General features: G+C 35.0%; 1 protein-coding gene across 14 annotated transcripts in view; it reads left to right on the top strand.

The window, feature by feature from the left end:
* RBM26 (RNA binding motif protein 26) overlaps positions 1-20,076 on the top strand; it is an 83,078-nt gene that overhangs the window by 28,971 nt on the left and 34,031 nt on the right. For 3 of the 14 annotated variants that reach the window (XM_061435180.1, XM_061435179.1, XM_061435172.1), the window contains exons 4-14: positions 3,497-3,585; positions 4,265-4,482; positions 6,204-6,464; positions 7,222-7,461; positions 8,089-8,259; positions 8,591-8,746; positions 12,598-12,709; positions 13,817-13,976; positions 16,127-16,291; positions 16,974-17,105; positions 18,368-18,439. In XM_061435180.1, coding sequence (XP_061291164.1) covers positions 3,497-3,585; positions 4,265-4,482; positions 6,204-6,464; positions 7,222-7,461; positions 8,089-8,259; positions 8,591-8,746; positions 12,598-12,709; positions 13,817-13,976; positions 16,127-16,291; positions 16,974-17,105; positions 18,368-18,439 — 1,776 coding nt within the window. The remainder of the gene's footprint in view (positions 1-3,496; positions 3,586-4,264; positions 4,483-6,203; positions 6,465-7,221; positions 7,462-8,088; positions 8,260-8,590; positions 8,747-12,597; positions 12,710-13,816; positions 13,977-16,126; positions 16,292-16,973; positions 17,106-18,367; positions 18,440-20,076) is intronic. The other 11 variants (XM_061435178.1, XM_061435177.1, XM_061435176.1 and 8 more) reach the window with 11 other exon arrangements.

The raw sequence follows: 20,076 nt of genomic DNA, 5'->3' as shown, positions 1-20,076 counted from the left end.
AGAAGTCATAGTTGCAGATGTCACCCAAGGGCTTCCCTTGTCAGCAGCCCTTTCCGTTTATTTCTTTGGCCACGCTGGGTGTTTTGTTGCCTTACAGGGGCTTTCTTTAGTTGCGACAAGCACAGGCTACTCTTGGTTGCGGTACACAGGCTTCTCATTGTGGTGGCTTCTCGTTGCAGAGCCCAGGCCCTAAGCGTGTGGGCTTCAGTAGTTGTGGCACACAGGCTCAGTAGTTGTCAATCTTGGGCTCTAGAGCTCAAGCTCAGTAGTTGTGGCGCGTGGGCTTAGCTGCTTTGCAGCATGTGGAATCTTCCTGCACCAGGGATCAAACGCATATTCCCTGCAGTAGCAGGCGAATTCTTATCCACTGCGCCATTAGGGAAGTCTCCAGCAGCCCTTTCAAAGATAACAGTCTCAGGTGTGCTTTGAACTCTTTTGTGCCTAGTATCTTACAGGTATGGGCTCCTACTATCTGTGTTCTAGGAAAATAACCCAGTTGTTAGTAGATCTGCTTGTTTTTGCCTTACATGAATTTTGCAAGGGACTGTTTTTAAGGTAGTCAAATAAAAGGGCCTTCACAGGGCAATAGAAATAACTTATGCTTTAAGAATTTTTGAAGTTTTTACCTTTTGTACAAGTTTACCACTCTTGTATAATAATCATATACTAATTCAGATTTCCTTAGTTTGATGTTAAAGATTGTAATTTTAAAAATAATTGTTGACAAGCTATAATATAATATGTCCATGGTTAGTCTAGTTTTAGGTTAAACAAATCTTGGTTAAATTTTTGCCTTTCCCGGCCACTGTTTTGTGACCTTGAAAATACTACTTTTCCAACCTTTACTCAGCTGTGAAATGGAAATATTATAGGGTTATTGTGAGGAATAGTGAAATAAGGTCTGTGAACACTTGGCAGAGTATGTGGCTCAAAGTAGGTTCTCAGTAAACGATAGCTACAATTATTGTTGAGGATGTTAAGTGGTGGGTGATGTGGTTTAATCGTGACCTTTGGTTCTTTCACCTGATACCCTGTTTTTTTGTCCAGATTATATAAATAATATATATTTATTATGTAGTAATATATTTGCTGTGTATTATGTAATAATTCTCAAATGTATTTTTATCTCTGTGTCTGAATGCATTTACACACATGTACATATATGTAGTTTCTCACACACATACATAAAACACCCCCATTACTTTTATCCGCTGGGGAAGACCAGAAATTATTATAACTTCATGCTTTATACCTAATAGTACAGGGGTTCTAGAACATTAGTGAGGAAAAATGGGATAGTGGGTATTGTCTTGGCAACTGCTTATGCAACATAGAGATATACAATAATTCATTTAAATTTTACCCATTGATGAATTAATGTTGAAGCCTTAGTCTTACATCTGTTGGTATAATAATATTTCACCATAGTTGTTTTGACCAGTTGTGAAGGATATTTATCCCTCGTCTTTCAGAACTGAAATGTCAGGATGGCAGTCTGTGTTTTAAATGCTGTGGATGTTTTAAAAATTCCCAGTTGGGCAAGTACCATAGAATATGGCTATCTGTCAACATAGATTACTTACAAGAGTGCATGGAAGCAAATAGAAGGGAAAAGTGCAACAGGAGGTTTTGGTTTGTTTTATTTTCCAAGTGGAGGGTTGAAATGGATAGGAAGAGTTGAACAAAGTACTTAAAGAAAGAAAAAAAAAAGCAAATTGTTATAAGAAGGCTTTTAAGCATTGTTTCTCAGAGTTTGGTCTGTTGATAGGATTTCAGTTACTTTCTCATTCAGGGGTACTTGACAGTGAGAGGCTTTTACCCAAAGGGATGCTGAAACAACTGGCATAAACCTGGACATGTTTATGCTATTACATTTATTTATTTGTTTTTATGCTATCTTGTAGACTTATCTGCATCAGAATATCTTAGGGTTTTTATTAAAAATCTTGAGCCTTATATTTATAGAGGCTCATGTTTAATACTTTCTCAATTTGTTTATCCTCTAAATAAATCCTTTTGTCTCTAATAACATCTCTTAATGTCCTGTGGAACCAGTTTTTTTGGGCAGCATGGAAAACTGGTGTAGGGAAAGCAGCACTGATCATGGGAATGTGTTTAAGGACTGCTTTCTATTAATTGTATAATATGGGTTGTAGGAAGAGGACTATATAGCTGTCATACTGCTAGGAGAAACTAGAGAACTGTTTTCACATGTATTATTTTCTCAAGCATTTTCTTTCTCTGTGACTTGGTTAATTCTATTGCATTCTCCTTTAAAACCTCTGATGTGTTTGGTGCCAGACCAAATTCATGAGAAGGAATAAAATTGGCTTTCTAGTAATTATGTTAAAATTAGGATATGTGTGTGTGCTTAGTCGCTTCAGTCATGTCTGACACTTTGTGACCCTGTAGACCTTAGTCTGCCAGGCTCCTCTGTCCACGGGATTCTCCAGGCAAAAATACTGGAGTGGGTTGCCATGCCCTCCTCCAGGAGATCTTCTGAGCTCAGGGATCAGACCTGCATCTCTTTTGTCTCCTGTATTGGCAGGTGGATTCTTTACCACTAGTGCCACCTGGGAAGCCTGTAAAGTGAGGACACTTGCTTAAAACGTTTTTGTCACTACTGTTAACTAAGATAAACATTTATGAATTTCTTTACCATTCACTTTAACTTTCAGCAAGCCTTTTATTGTTAATTGTACTTAGAAGAGAAATTTATTTTGTTTGAATGCTTTCAGAAGAAGACTATATTGCTCTTGTATTTTGTTGTTGTTGTTCAGTCGCTAAGTCATGTCTGACTCTTTGTGACCCCATGGACTGCAGCACGCTAGGCTTCTCTGTACTTCACTATCTCCTAGGGTTTGATCAAATTCATGTCTAGTCAAGGCTATGGTTTTTCCAGTAGTCATGTATGGATGTGAGGGTTGGACTATAAAGAAAGCACAGAAGAATTGATGCTTTTGGACTGTGGTGTTGGAGAAGACTCTTGAAAGTCCCTTGGACTGCAAGGAGATCCAACCAGTCCATCCTAAAGGAGATCAGTCCTGGGTGTTCATTGGAAGGACTGATGTTGAAGCTGAAATTCCAATACTTTGGCCACCTGATGCGGAGAGCTGATTCATTTGAAAAGACCCTGATGCTGGGAAAGGTTCAGGGCAGGAGGAGAAGGGAACGACAGAGGATGAGATGATTGGATGGCAATCACCAACACAATGGACATGGGTTTGGGTGGACTCTGGGAGTTGGTGATGGACAGGGAGGCCTGGTGTGCTGTGGTTCATGGGGCCACAAAGAGTCAGACATGACTGAGCAACTGAACTGAAGTGAATGTCCATTGAGTCAGAGATGCTACCCAACCATCTCATCAGCTGCCACCCACTTCTCCTTTGGCCTTCAATCTTTCCCGTATATTTTAATACCAGCTAAGTCATTGAAGCAGTAACATGGCAAGGAATAACTTTTATTAAACTTATATACTTTTTTCTTTGTTTATCAGATCACAAAGGAGGAAGAGCGAGAGAAGAAGTTTTCTAGAAGGCTAAATCACAGTCCTCCTCAGTCAAGCTCCCGATATAGAGAAAATAGGTGATTGATTCTTTGAACCATGTTTAATTTTTAGACATTGCTTTTCTTTATATGAATATTTAGACTTGATTTTCCTTTACATAGGGGCAAGTATTATCTACTGATTTATTAGTGTGGGAAAGTAGTAACTCGATCCTTTTCTATCAAGAATAACTAGGTGAGATTTGAAGGTACTGAAAGTGAGGTTTAGAACAGTGCTTGGCATATGTTAGTTATTGTTACTATTTTTATTCCTAACTTCAATTCCAGTGAAGTCTTACTCTGAGACCTTTTTTACCCAAAGCTTTCCTTTAGAATGAATAAATTATTTTTCCCATTAAAGCTTCAAAAGCATTTAGAGTGCAGTGCCTGTGATACTTTCCTATAATTATGAGACTGTGCAAGACAGAATATACTATAGGATGTATGTATAGATGCCTGTGTGTATATGATTAAGACTTTGAAAGAGTTGGGTTTTTTTTTGGTGGGGGGGTGCGGGTGGGTACTGTGAAGGGCTTTTAGAGTGCTTAAGCAGTTCATGTTAAGTTTTTCAGTTTTCTGAGTCTCCTATGTTTGTATTCGTAAAATGGAATAAAGAATCATGATGTTACAAGAATAAACCAGAACTTTTGCATTTGATTAGAGTTTTTCCTGTATCCACTTGAATATTTTCAATAAAAAAGTTCATATATTTCTTTAGAAGTCGTGATGAGAGGAAAAAAGATGATCGTTCTCGCAAAAGAGATTATGATCGAAACCCTCCTCGAAGAGATTCATACAGAGACCGGTACAACAGAAGACGAGGGCGAAGTCGCAGTTACAGCAGGAGTCGGAGTCGAAGTTGGAGTAAAGAGAGGCTTCGTGACAGAGATAGGGATAGAAGCAGGACTAGAAGCAGGAGCAGGACACGAAGCAGGGGTAAATAATCACATATGGGTATATTTTGCCTGGCACTTTTATTGTGAAAAACATTTTGTATTTGAAGGTTTTAAAAATTGTTTTGTCAGTATTATCTTTATTTTTTCTATCTTGCTGTATTTTATATGTCCGAATAACGATTTAAAAATTTCTTTTGAAACTTTTATTTTATACAAATTACAACCACAATGTATTACTGCATACCCGTCAGAATGATTGAAATTAAAAAGACTAGCTTTACTCAGAGTTGGTGAGGATTGGAAATAAGCTGGAACGCTTTGGAAAACACTTCAACAGTGTCTTAAAAATGTTAATCCTGTATCTACTAATGACCCATTCCACTCCTGAGTGTTTACTTCCAGAGAAATAAAAGTGTATTTCCGAACAGAGACATAAACAGATGATCATGGCAGCTTCATTTGTTATAACCAAAAGCTGGAAACAGTCCATCAGCAAGTGAATGGATAAACAAATTGTGGTACACCCATAGAATGGATAAAAAGGAAAAAAAACTATTGATACATGCAACAAAATAAATGAATCTCAGAATAATCATGCTGATTGAAAGAAGCCACACAGAAAACAGAGTGTGTATATGATAGAGGGAGGGAGATAAAATTTTAGAAAATGCACACTAATCTGTCATCATAGACAGGAAACAATTCAGTGGTTGCCTGGGATGAAGTAAAGGAGGGATGGATCATTAAGGAGAACAAGGATACTTTTGGGGGATGATGAGTATGTACAATATATACCTTACTGTAGTTGTGATGTTTGGTTTCATAGGTATATTCATAGATCAAAATTTGTTAAATTGTATCTTTTAAATATCTTCAGTTTTGTTTATCACTTAGACCTCAAAACTATGAAAACAGTTTAAAAGTTTCATTTCAGATGTGTGAGTTTGTAAGAGTGTGTCATTTTCAACGTGTATAATTTTTCCTTCAGTGTGTATTACTGAAAGGACTTTGTTGCAGGCAATAAAACAGCTTAACACCTTAGAGTAAAACACCTTTACTCAAGCTTAGATTTATACTCCCCTTGTGACCTTTATTGTGTATTACTTTTAGCCTTTAGAAAATCATGACTTTTTTTTAATAATCCCAGTATTTCTCTGTTACTCTGTTCTTAAGAGTTTTTTTCCTATCATCTAGGTGTTCTAGGCCTTTCTCCACATTACTTCACTTAACTGATCTCCTTAATATCTTTTCTCTTTCCATGGTAAATTTTCTTTTCTTGGCCCAGTTAATTTGTTTGTATCTATTATGAACTCCTTTTCCTTCCTCTTTGAGTATCCATTCTCATCTTCAGCAGTGTTCACTGTATAAAGCCCTGTTAGGCCCTGTTAATGGATAAAAACTAAATGTTCATCACAGAAAAAATAACTGTACTTGTATTGCATATTTGGTTTTATTGGCTAAAGTTTTGCATACTAAGATTTCAATGAAGAAAATAAAAAAATCTCTCTTCTATAAATAAAACTCCAAAAAAAATCTCATTAAGTACAGCAACTTTATGTGTGGCTTTTTAGTTTAGGTCATAACAAAAAGAAATAACTTTTCTTGAAACATTGTTTATATATTGAGTTGTTTTTAAAAGGAGGATTGTGTAAAATTTGAACTTTTTTTTATGTTTAGCAAAAATATCTATTAAATTTGGGACTTTGTTGTTGTTGTTTTTAATCGAGTGTAGTTTTTCAAGTCATTTATATTTTGTTGCAGAAAGGGATCTGGTAAAACCTAAATATGACCTGGATAGAGCAGATCCGTTAGAAAACAATTATACTCCAGTCTCTTCGGTACCTAATATTTCATCTGGCCACTACCCTGTACCTACTTTGAGCAGCACTATTACAGTAATTGCTCCTACTCATCATGGTAATAACACTACCGAAAGTTGGTCTGAATTTCATGAAGACCAGGTGGACCATAATTCATACGTAAGACCACCAATGCCAAAGAAACGGTGTAGAGACTATGATGGTAAGCCTGTCAACCATTTCATGAAGTATGAATTAATATTTTCAGCTGAGTAAATTCTGTAATTTTAGGTTGTACACAGTTACTCAAATACTTAATCTTTTGGAAATAGTGGGGAATTAATTTTAGGTACTTCATGAATTCCTCAGTATGTTACTGAAGTCTTCATTAGTCACCACTGACTAATATCAATTTAAAGATTGTGTTTATTTGCACTTAAGTCTTAACATATTTTTGGAATTTACCAAAGAGGAATATCTACTGAGTTATTTATCAGGAAGTTGGCGACTGAAACGTTCTTGACAAAACTTACTTAAAAATCAGGGTTATTAGCGTAAGTAAAATCTAGAAATGTATCACCTATATAAGACTTATAAATGAACTGAAGACTCTTAAGGTTTTACTGTAAAAATTTTGTAAATTGTATTAAAGCTGTAGTTGCAGTATCCTTAAAGTTTTAAGTGAGATTTAAATAAAGGAAATGTTTCTAATGATAAAAATAAGACAAATACCTATTTTACATCAGTTTGCTAGCTAGGAATACTCATGTTAATTTGGTGGTACATTTTTTAATGTGTATGTTAGCTATATTATCACTTAATGAGGGTTTTATATTACTGGAAATTGGTAGGTAGTTCTTATGGTTATTTATACTTGCCCAATGTTAAAAATATTCCAATTTTTAAATATCTTACTTTTGTTGGCTTAGAGAAAATGTTTGTCCAGCACTTTTCATAGTTCTTTCTATTTTTCCTCACAGAAAAGGGTTTCTGTATGAGAGGAGATATGTGCCCTTTTGATCATGGAAGTGACCCAGTAGTTGTAGAAGATGTCAATCTTCCTGGTATGCTGCCTTTCCCAGCACAGCCTCCTGTTGTTGAAGGACCACCTCCTCCTGGACTCCCTCCACCACCACCAATTCTTACACCCCCACCTGTGAATCTGAGACCCCCTGTGCCACCGCCAGGCCCATTACCACCCAGTCTGCCACCTGTCACAGGTGAGGAAATATGTTTGCCTATACTTATTATCTGCCCATTCATAGTCTTTTATAAAAATTAATAGTTTGATGCTTGCCTTTGTTAGAAGTATCTATAGTAATCCTATATATGCCTGCTAGAAATTAAGAGTAAGATACTCCCATTCGGAATATATTTTGTAGGCTAATGGGCTACCAGGTGGCGCTAGCGGTAAAGAACTCGCCTGCCAATGCAGGAGACATAAGAGACGCGGGTTCGATCCCTGGGTTGGGAAGATCCCTTGGAGGAGGTCATGGCAACCCACTCCGGTTTTATCGCCTGGAGAGTCCCATGGACAGAGGAGCTGGCAGACTATGGTTCATAGGGTCGCAAAGAGTCAGAAGTGACTTAGCATGGCGTGGCACAGCCAAACCCGTGGTTTACTGTGGTTTAGGGTGACCCTGAATTATGTACGTCCCTAATGAATCCCAGCTGTCTATAGTCCTTTAGAGCTTAAGACAAACCTGTTTTGAAATACATTAAATGGATATTTTACCCTTGAAAACTATTTCAGTTGTAAGAGCTTGATTTTTATAGATACTATTATTTGATAAATGAGCATATCATGTTTGGATATACAATAACTTATTTTATTTGTTTGCTTCCAGATGATATTTCTTATTCTTTGGTTTTGACAGGACCACCACCTCCACTTCCTCCTTTGCAACCATCTGGCATGGATGCTCCCCCAAACTCTGCAACCAGCTCTGTTCCTACTGTAGTAACAACTGGCATTCATCACCAGCCACCTCCTGCTCCACCCTCTCTTTTTACTGCAGGTGCAGTTTTAGCCTTTTTATATTAATAATGTAATATAGTTTAGAGAAGAGTTTTAGGTGAGGGATTTAAAAATATGTAGAGAGTGAATTGCTCTATCAGGTCTATTCTCACTAAAATTTTATGGAATAAAATGTAGACATGGTAAATGTACATTAAATATAAGTCCTCAGTTACGATTTTTAAAAAACGAAGTTTTTAACAGCATTTTATTTTTCTGAAACTACTTTTTAAAATACATATAAAATGTGAGTTATAAATTAGTAATATGTTTTTCTATTATTAGTATAAAAAATTACCAAATGGAGTTTTATAATTGTTTTTTAATTACAGTTTTTGTATTACCAGATACATATGACACAGATGGCTACAATCCTGAAGCCCCAAGTATAACAAACACTTCCAGACCAATGTATAGACACAGAGTGCATGCACAAAGGCCCAACTTGATAGGGCTCACATCAGGGGATATGGATTTGCCGCCCAGAGGTACTGTGATGAGTCTTTTCTTCCCGTCATTTTCATAATATCAAGAGTGGCAAAACATTTAAAAAGAATAGTGGGTCTTGTGTTTATTAGGTTTGAGTAAGGGATGTTGTTATGTTTGTTCCTTGGATTCTTTGGTCTCAACATGAGAGAAAAGGTAGTATGTGGTACCCTATTTGTAGTACTGGTGATGTTTTATTCTGTCATCCATGGGGAAAGGACTTTCCCCAAAGTACTAATTTTCTAGCTTTTGGGAGGTATATTCATTCTCTCATTTGCAGTCTTAATTGGTTCATTTAAAGTCTTAAGAATAATGCTTTAATTCCTAAAGATACATTCTTTCATAGTTTAGAAAATGAAATGAGCTGTGCAGACTTAATATTTGATACATATTTTATTTTTGTTTGCTTTGACATGTTAGAATTTGATGTTGATTTGCTTATATTTTAAGCAAAAAATTTTATTTTAGACTGACTTGTTAGCTTTTAAAATTTTGTTAGAGGAGACAGACTTTTATATGATTTCTGAATGGGAGAAGAATTTAGATTGGTCAACAAACCAGAAAAGTGCTATAAACGTTCAAAGGAGGAAGCATTCACCTTAATTTGAAAGACAGAACATTTGCTACAGATACTTGACAGTATTGTCAGACATTATAGGAAATACTGTATAGACCAATAAAAATGTATCTTTTTTCCTATTTCAACTAACCTTTAAATACCATTTTCTTTCTAGTCTTTCCTTACCATCTTTTATTTCTAATTAAAAAAAAAGTCACGCATTATCAGTTGTGAATAAAGTCCAACTTATTTAACTAAGTAGGAGAAGGAAATGGCAACCCACTCCAGTGTTCTTGCCTGGAGAATCCCAGGGATGGTGGAGCCTGGTGGGCTGCTGTCTATGGAGTCGCACAGAGTCGGACATGACTGAAGCGACTTAGCAGCAGTAGCAGCAGCAGCAGCAGCAGCAGTCCATACCTAATGTGGTTTAGTAAACTTGTTTACTTACGCTTTGCACTTTTTAATTTGTTCATTAGAAACTGTCAGATCCTAAACATCTGTCTTAAGTGTTCAGAGAACTTTTTGTGATGGAGTGAGGAACGCTTAAATTTATACCCAGTTTAACTTATATCCTATGAGGTCATAGGACAACATTTCATGTAGATGCCCCTTTTCCCCAACAAAAATTCTCCTAGAGGCATTTTAATGACTTTTGTTAAGAACAACAACAGAAAAAGAGATTTTTTAACAATTTTTATGTCAGAGTTATAAGATGGCTTGTAATTGAAAAATAGCCAGTTAAGATTGTGGCTGTTCATTGTATTAATATTGACTCATCCCCTGAGTGTCTCCTACCTGACTAGTTCGGAGTAAAACCACTTCCTTCTTTCGGTCATGACTTAGCACTCATTTTCTTTCATTATACCAGTATTCTTTGCTCTTACTAGAACCTCTGAAGCATCAAATCATCTCTTTCTTACCTTGTGGCTTTCCGCTATAGATCAATATTGGACCCACCCCAAATCTTGGTCAGTTTTTTTTGTTGGTGGTGGTGATTGAGGGAAGACAGAAGGGATCAAATCCTTTGAACATAAAACTTAACCATGTAGAAGTTGGAATTATGGTCATCTCAGCTCCACATGCATATAGTTAGAAGTTACAGGAAATGACTTGCTGAGATATAAATGTCTGGTATGCCTACTTAGAAATTTGAATGCCTTTTCTCATAGAATCATTATACATATGATTATTTTAGTACTATTCTTTAGATATTTTGTGTACTGTTTTTGTAAGCTGGTTCAGGAATACATTCTCCATAAATTGTTTTTATGTACTAGATAACTGATTTAGCAAACCATTTAAACTGAGGGTTACCTGTACTTCTATTTCCTTATCTTTTTCAGTCTTTTCCCCCCAAAAATGTTCTCAGCTGTTGCCTATTTAGTTTGAAATTTACTGGCCTGGATTGTGAGATATACATAATTAAAAGTTTATAATATTGTTCATTATGTAATTATTATACATTTATAATAGCCTGCAGATGGCCTCTTTTGAATTTGTCACAGACTATTATGTGCAAACTATTCTTATGCTTCGTACTTAAAGCTTCATAGGAAATTATTGTTATTAAGCAAATGGAAAAACTTTAGGCCTTTTGCTGCCTTGGAATTACTAAAAAAGTGACCTCGAGGCCTGCTAATTGTTCATTCTAGATTCTAAGGCAGTGGAAAACTTACTAGACGCTCTTGATTGGATATAGATAGGTAGGAAGAAGGGCTCAGTAGTTTTCATCAACAAAACTAGTGCTGAAAATTTTAAGCAGAAAAACAATTTATTAAAAAGATACTGGGGGAAAACAGAATACATGCAACTAAAAGACACATTTGCTAATTGTATATCAAGAGGAACTTGCTTCTGTGTGTTTATTAACACCTCTCTTTTAAATAAATAATAAAGAGAATATGAGTGAGAGAATACAGATGAGTTGGAGCAAACACATCACTGTCTTTCTTAATGAACCTTCAGATAAAGAACATATTAAAGTAGAAAAGGATATTGAATAGCTTAAAGACTTTATAAAAGGGCTAGTGAACGAACATGTTTGGGAGGAAGTAATAAGGCCAGAAATTGTGTTGCAAAAATGGTCCTGTGAAGATACCAATGGGCAAAGAAGATACAGTTTGTCCTGTGAATGCCTGCAATGTCAGATGCTGAATGTTTCTACCTGATACGCTGAAGAGATGTAGGATAAGTCAGAGTTAGTCAGAAAAAGGGGGTTGATAAAGCACGTATAGCCTGTTGATACTTTTGTGAAACCAGAAGATCTTTTTGATTAGAACAGAGGGAGTAAGGGATGTCAGAGGGAATAGGAGGTCAATTACAGGCATTTGAAAAATTATAGAAGAGATGATGGTAGCTAGACTTAGGGTAGTAATGCTGGGAAGTAAAAGATTTAAGTTCAGTGGAAAGAATTGACAACACCTATAACTTATTGATTTGGGGACTTAAAATAGGGCTAATGGAGATGGTAAAATGAAAGACACCAGGTTTATGCTTTTGGATAATTGGGCAGATGATACTTTTATTCATTGAGAGAAAGAATTGATTTGGTAGGAAGACCTGCTTGGAAATTATAGTGGTAGCCATGAGAAAGACTACTGGAACAGATCCAGAATTCTTTTGGTTACATGTGTTTAGAGATACTCAGGAAAGGATTTAAATAACCAATTTATCCAGTTCCTTTTTAAAAAGGAATTTTAAATATATATTTTTTTCTATGTGGACTAAGGTTAGCATGTTTTAAACTTTAGCATCATTTGGGAATAACAGGTTAAATGTAGTTGTGTTTGTCAAACTCTTAAAAGTGTGTAAAATATTGGAAGTAGTTTACAGTTTACAGTTCTTTTGCAATGCATTTCAATCTTTTGAATCTTTACCTTTTAAAATTTAACATAATTTTATTATGTTAATTTGCTGATGTTTAAATAAGCAGCTCATTTCAATCGCAATTCAAAGTTGTTAATTCTTAAGGTCATTGCACTAGTGTTAAATTTTGAATCTTATAGGTTGTGCATTTGATTTCAAAACTATAAACTTAAGAGTTCCAAGATGATTTGTTTATTATTAATTTGACATATGAGAATTACTGATTCTTCTTAATTTAAGTGTGAAAGGAATTCAAAGTAAATTAAAATCACTTAGATTACTGTATTTAGATGTACATTTTTTTCTGTTTCTTCTAAAATGTATATTTGGACAAAAAGCCAGAACTTTGTTTTTAATGTAAATTTAAGAATGTGGCTATGATTAACAGAAAATATTAATCTTTGCTTTCTTTTCTTTTGTTTCAAACAGAAAAGCCTCCTAATAAAAGCAGTATGAGGATAGTAGTGGATTCAGAGTCAAGGAAAAGAACCATTGGTTCTGGGGAGCCTGGAGTTCCTACAAAGAAGACTTGGTTTGATAAGTAAGCTGGCAGAGGAAATTGAGGAATTTTATTGTACTGTGATTTTTAGGATCATTGCAGTATTATTGTGGCAGTAATAGTGGTCTCTTTCAAAGTAAAATTTATTCTGTAGGGGGTCCCCAACTAAAGTATATAGTATCTGTTTTCTAAAAGTGTGTATGTTAGTCGTCTGGTACTTGGAAGGTACATGCTTACAGAAATGGCGTGGTGGTTAGCATATTGTTTTTCCTGTTTGTACCTACCTACCCCCAAAAACCCAACCCTTAGAGATGTTGTTGAATACTAGCTATTTAAGGGATAGTCATGAGCCTGCTATTAGGGAAGAAATGGGAGGAGGCTTTAGCATGTGGGCGATTCCTGTAAAGAGTTAGAAAGCAGTCTTTGGTGGGGGCAGGGGAGATAGGATGGGCACCGAAGTTGTTGAGGAAGGGCTTCAGAGAAGCAGATAGAGAATCAGAATGTTAGTGTATGTGTTTGATGATTCATTTACAATTTAGCATGTTAGAGGAAAGACTAGGATTACATTTTTTAGAGCTTTAACGTATGTTTATTAATGGATAATATATAGTTCTGGCTCTGCCTTTAATTCTCTGATTTAAAGCAAGTATTATAACCTCCCTGGGCCACAGTTTTGTCCCTGTTTCTTCAAGTGTCAAGCGTATGGTCTGTTGTTCCCCACATTTTGTTTTAATTGGAACGAGATCAAGACAGTGATTTCTTACTTTTAATCAGTATTTGAAAATAGGAATTATTTTGATAAGGTAGCTTTTCCTGAAATGGTGCAAATGGTGAAATGGTTATATAGGCAAATTGACTGAAAGAGGGTAGACCTTTCTTGCTGAAAATTTTAAGCAGGCGTAGAATAGAAGTGGGAAGGAACAAATGGTCTGGAAGAACCCTTCTTACTTGACTTCTGTGAAAGATAAGAACACTACTTATTTGGAAACTTCATTTTCTAAGGAAAAAAAGTATAAATGTCCTTTATCACCTAGCAATTTCAATTTTGAAAAGAAAATTGAACTTAAGTTGCAAAACTTTATTCCTTTGTACTTGATAAGTATCAGGATTTATAAATGAATGTATTAATTAACTTGATTTTTGTTACAGACCAAATTTTAATAGAACAAACAGCCCAGGCTTCCAGAAAAAGGTTCAGTTTGGAAATGAAAATACCAAACTTGAACTTAGAAAAGTTCCTCCAGAATTAAATAATATCAGCAAACTTAATGAGCATTTTAGTCGATTTGGAACCTTGGTTAACTTGCAGGTAAGAGCTATGAGGTGATTCTGTTGTCTTTGCTTAATTTAGAGAGGAAATCTTAATACAGTAAAAAGAAATACTTTTACAAGAAAATATTATGGAAATTTTGGTAATATTCTAAATTTAGAAAATTGGATATGAAATGAAACTTTGTATTTTAGAAAAATGTGATTTTGAATAACATATTTACTTTGAAAAGGCAAGAGGCTTGATTGATCATATTATATACTTTTTACCTAATAGAGGTTATCATAAAATTACAGCAAAGTTAAATAGCCACAGTGGTAAAGTCTAATCTTACTATAGTTTTCATTTCCTTAGTTTCACTTTAGCAGAAGGCTTTAGTCACATTTATTTTTGCTGCCTCTAAGATGGGACATATCTAACAGATACTTTGGGGGCCCAAATATCTAATTAGTTTAAACATTCACTTTTTCCTCTACTGCTTTTGAATGTCTTTTAAGATAAATAACTGTAATTTGTATTTGATTTCACCTAAAATTAGACCTTGGCTTAGGTATATGTTATTTGTGAGATTATTTTGTATTGAGTTTATATTATGTGATATGTTGAAAGTGTTGAAATAATGTTGGGCTTCTTTTCCAGTTTGTATGGCCTTCTTTTCAACTAAAATAATTATTTCCCATAATCTGATAAGAATAGACGTTAGAGAGTACAGCTTAAGTTGGTATTTTGGAAAATTTTGTGGTGTTGCCCTTTAAAAAATAATATTATTAAGTAATAGATGAGAAAATGCATTCTTGCTTAGGGTCAGTCAGTAGAGATTTCTACAGATTTAATGCAAATATTTTCAGCTCTCTGTCTTCCTCATGTATCTGCATGATATTATTACATTATTGGTAACAGCTTACCATGTATTATTTTCGATTTTTTGTTTTGTATTTCTATATGTATCTACCAATAAATCAGTATGCAAGCTTACAAATATATATGTATTTAAAAGTATGTGGGTCCTTGTTGTGGGTCCTGAGCATACATATTACCCTGTAGTAATTTAATGTTATCTGGACTATCTCTAAATATCTTTTTATGGCAGTTCAATTTGATCTACCGCGTGTAGATCTAGACTTCGAAAAATTATTTTCCTTACCCAATTAACTACATTGGTAATATTAAATTTAAAGAAATTTAAAGCTGAGTATCTCACTATTATTTCAGTTTTTTTCTTTAATTTATATTTTTTCAATTTGTATTTCCTCAGTTACTATTGAGATTGTTATCTCCTTACAGGTCCTTTTGCTGTATCTGTATCCCATTTGCCTTATTATTTATAAAATATATATTTTGAAAAGTTAGTTTCAAAAAACCCTATAGCTTTATCCTAATTGAACACCCCACCATCACCCGCCCCGTGTACAATCCCCGCCCCACCATTTTATATGAATTACTGTTTAATTCTTAACAACTACAGAGTGGGTATTGTTATCCAGAACCAGGTTGTTTGATTCAGGGTCTGTGTGCTTAATCCCTATTTTGTATTGCTTTGCCTCACCAGTAGTTGATAGAACAATTTCAAAAGTGCTGGTATTATTGAACACTAAAAAGCCTTGGATCTGTTAATACTACTTATTCATTGTATGGGTCTGAAGAATTGCATACTTTTTGAGTCGTAGTTTCCTTATGTGTAAAATATGATTGTTGCTATTGTTTTGTAGATTTCCCCCCTCCCTTATCTAAGATTTATTTGTGTGTGCTCTTGGAAATATTTCTGTGAGAATTAACCAGTTTTGAAAATTTTACAGATGGATTTTTCTGTAATTTTTAGTTAGAGATCATTCCTTTGAAAATAGTTTACTTCCCTCTTTTGACTCTACATCACTCACTGACATAAGTATTATTTCCCATAGCATTAATATTGAGGGTAAGAAGTGAAACATTTTGAGTGCTTATATATAACCTTTATGCAATGAGCATTCTCTCCTAAGTTATTTAGAGGAGGCTGATTCTATTCTGAGTGGTCCACAGTTACCATTTCTTCTGGAGTGAAAGTAGACTGTGGTAATAATCTCGATATAAGGTAGTATAAAGATAGACTGTAACTTGGAAGGACTAGTATTTCATTTCCTGAGGCATTTTACTACGTAAAGCAACTGATTCATTTGCAAATTCGCTGTGCTTAATATTTTAAATCTTAGGTTGCCTATAATGGGGATCCTGAAGGTGCCCTTATCCAATTTGCAACATACGAAGAAGCAAAGAAAGCTATATCAAGTACAGAAGCAGTACTAAATAATCGCTTTATTAAAGTTTACTGGCACAGAGAAGGAAGCACCCAACAGTTGCAAACTACTTCTCCAAAGGTAAAATTAAATGCTTTTCTTATGAAAGAAAAGCATTTGGCATAGTGTTTTTTAAAAGGAGAGGCATGCAGTCAGGTAGACTTGAGTTCAGATCCTGGCTCTACCATTGTTAACTGTATGTAGGTTTGAGCAAGTTACTTAAGTTCTCTAACCTGCTCTTTCATTTTGTTATTACATTCATCCCTAGTTTAGAAAGTCATGAGATGATACATATAAAATATAGAACCATCCCTTAAAGTGGGAGATACTCCAGTATGTAGTACCTGTTTGTATTCTAGAAACTCCTACTTGGAGTTCATATTGGAAATCCTTCCTTCCCTCTTCCTTTTTTCTCTTTTTCTTTCTTTTAATCGGGAAGTCAATCAATATATAAAGTTTAATTGCTTGTAGAAGTGTACTGTAGCACCTTATTTTTCTATTTAGCTTTCTTCTGTTAATTAAAGAGAGACAAAAGATACTAAAGGGTAGATTTTTATTTTTTCCTCTACTTTATAAATATTTTTTTGTATCTTTGGACATGTATGGGGAACTTGTATGAAGGAAGGAATTTGGCAGGTGATTAGGCTTTGATTATAAGCTGCACTTTTAAAACTGCATGGGCAACTTAGTAACAGAATAACGAAGGTTACTCTCCCTGCTCATGAACTAATCAGTGCATTTAACATTTTTTTCTTCTTCTGAGGTAATGCAGCCTTTAGTTCAGCAGCCCATTTTGCCTGTTGTGAAGCAGTCAGTCAAAGAGCGGTTGGGTCCGGTACCTTCAAGTACTATTGAACCAGCAGAAGCCCAGAGTGCCAGTTCAGACCTTCCTCAGGTAAATGAAAAGTCTTATTGTGCCTGTCACATGATAGATAGGTTCTCAGTCTATTAGTTTCCCTTGGTGATCTGAATTTTAATTAATTGTATGGATGTGTGTATATATATGTGTGTGTGTGTGTATACTTATACAGAAATATAGTCTGTATTTGAACAGCACCTGTAAAAAATTTTTTTACCATTACCATAACATTTTTACGGACTACTTTTCCTGTAGTATTTGAATCTGAAATTCTTTTCTCTAGCTAATACTTATTTATGAGAAAGAGTTCTTTTTCACTTCATAGAGGAGAAAAACTGCCTAAAAAGTAAAGTTTTAGTATATTAAATCTTATTTTTCCATCATCTTTTACTTCATTAGACTCCTGTTCCAGACATAATTATGCAGTAGACTGAACTGAAAGCTTTGGGAAGGGAAGGCTTAAAGCTTCAAGTTACTTAATGCAGCTCTCTCAGAACTTTGCATCACTTATTCCTGATTCTCAAGTTCTCTTCTCCATATGTCATTCCCTTCCCACTCCCTTCCACACTCGAGTGGCAGTTTCTTGTTTCCACACCCTCAGTCTCTGAAACTTAACTTTCTTTTGTCTACAGATGTTTCAACATTTGCTGTGTAAGATAGTTAGGATATAGTATCCTACTTAGCTAATGGATGCCACCTTATTAAAATAGTCTTCGCAGGTTATTCCTGAAGAGTAAGACATTGAGATTTTATAAAAACACGCAGAATGTAAATTAGTAAATTATTAGATACTAAATAACAAACAACCCTCCAATCCTGCTATCTCAAATCATCACCAAATACTGTGTATACTGGCCGTAAAACAAACATACTATAGGAAAGAATGGCATTTGCTTTAAGCTGAAGAAGCAGGCGCATTTTTAACTAATATTTAGAATGTACGAACTTTCTACTTGTCAACATAGGATTCTAAGAATTTATGATTCTGTATCAGTGAAAGGGACTTTAGCAAACCACCTGCCTATGTGACAGGCACAATAATTTTAAAATTATTTAAAAACTTCTTTATATAATCATTTTCCATGATTGAGTAATACTGTATACTGTTTACTGTATACTGTTTATTTTTCCAAGCACATTTTCTTTCTGTCTCTGTCTTTGCAAATGGCCCAAGGTTTTGTTATTAATATCAGTGTACTTATAGTCAGGATATGTTAGTAGAATGAGAATGTTCAAAATCCCTACAGACTTCTGTATGTTTGGGGAAACACTGAATATGTCCATTTTAATTTTTTTAGAATGTAACTAAGTTATCTGTGAAGGACAGGTTGGGTTTTGTATCAAAGCCATCTGTTTCAGCAACTGAAAAGGTAAGAATAGCATGATGTGTGTGTCTTGGCTTCATAAATGTTTTCAGGTGGCATCTTAATTTTTTAATTTTTTTCATAGTTCCAAACTCTTGCTTCTTAATAGTATCTGTATCTTTTATTCCTAACTTTTTGCTTTCCATTTGCTGAAAAAGAAAAATATTTGCCTACCTCTTTTTACTTTTTGCATCAGCATTTTAATACTTGCCGCTCACTGTATTTCCTTATGCTCCATTCTTTTTGTTTTTTCACTTACTATTTTTTCTTTAGAGATATTGTACATTTTAATTTTAAACCTCTGATAACCTTATAGAAAGGGCCATGAATTAGGAACTTTACCTGAGTTTGAGCTCTGGCTCTTCACTTACTAACTGCATGTCTTTGGGCAGTGCGCTTAATCTTTCTGAACCCTTTTCCTCATCAATAAGTGGTGATGGTTATATTTGTCTTTCTCTTGAGGTTTTATGAGGATTAAATAAAATATTATAAAAGAGTATTTTGTAAATTGGAAAGAATGGTGTAAAGTTTTTTATGACAACAGCTATTGTGTATAGTGTGACAATGCAGTTAGTCTTTTTTTTTTTCAAATGAGGGGAGCAAATGCTGACTAAATTAAGAGCATTTTTGGACCTGTCTTATAGTTCTGTGCAGATGTAGTAATTTTTTGTTTAGGTGTGAGTGAATGGCCCTGATCTTTAGTCTTTTTTTGAGGTACGTGGAATCACAGAATATTAGAATTGGATAATCTTTCTTATTTCTTTATCCTAACCTTAAAGGAAGGTAAGGCCCCACAAACTTTATGGTTGATCTATACACTGGGAGTTACTGAGCTAAGACTGGAACCTGGATCTTCTATTTCTAGTCCCTGGCTCTTTCCATTATGAAGATTACAGAGGAAATTGACATTATAGATAATTAGAACGTCTCATGAAATAGCTGACCTGCTCTCTTCACTGGTTCTTCAGTATATTATTTCCATATTTACTGTGTTAAACTTTGTCAGTTCTGGAAATTTGAATATGAATCTCATTCTGAATATCACATTTTCCTCTTGGATACCTCAGCATTACTTCAGGCATAAAATGCCTCAAATGATTCATCATTTCCTCTGTAAAGTAGTATCTTCTCCTAGCCACCCACCTCTGGGAGTGACGGCACCATTTTCATGTTGTGCAGTCTAGAAGCTTTAGAGTCATCCACTTGTGTTTGTAGGTCTCTGCCACCTTCAGTTCCCTGACCTCTGGGCTGGCACCCCCTCTAATTTACACTGCCACCATCCTACCCTCAGACTTTCTTTAACTCCTTATAGAAACTTAAATAATTTTCTCAGCTAAATGACTTTGCTGGATTAATAACTCATCATACCTCAATTATTCTGGTTCTGTTACCTCTGCTTTAGGTCTTCCTTTCTACCCTAATAAGCCCTTTTCTGCTCATTGTCTCTTGCTATTTTCTGCCTCTTTTATCTTCTTTTTGGTGGTGGTTTTTCTGGAGTGTATTTCCCTCTGCCTAACAGAATTCTAGTTCTAGTCATTCTTTTAAAAATTGAAAATCTCTCTAACCCCTACTGTGAAACCTCCAGATTTTTCCATATATGGCCCTCCGCCCCTGCCTGAATCTGTGTGGCTTAGTCTATGCTA

Source organism: Bos javanicus, chromosome 12 (genome assembly GCF_032452875.1).
Source record: "Bos javanicus breed banteng chromosome 12, ARS-OSU_banteng_1.0, whole genome shotgun sequence".
NCBI classification, from domain to species: Eukaryota; Metazoa; Chordata; class Mammalia; order Artiodactyla; family Bovidae; genus Bos; species Bos javanicus.
This window is presented reverse-complemented; position numbering and strand designations above follow the sequence as displayed.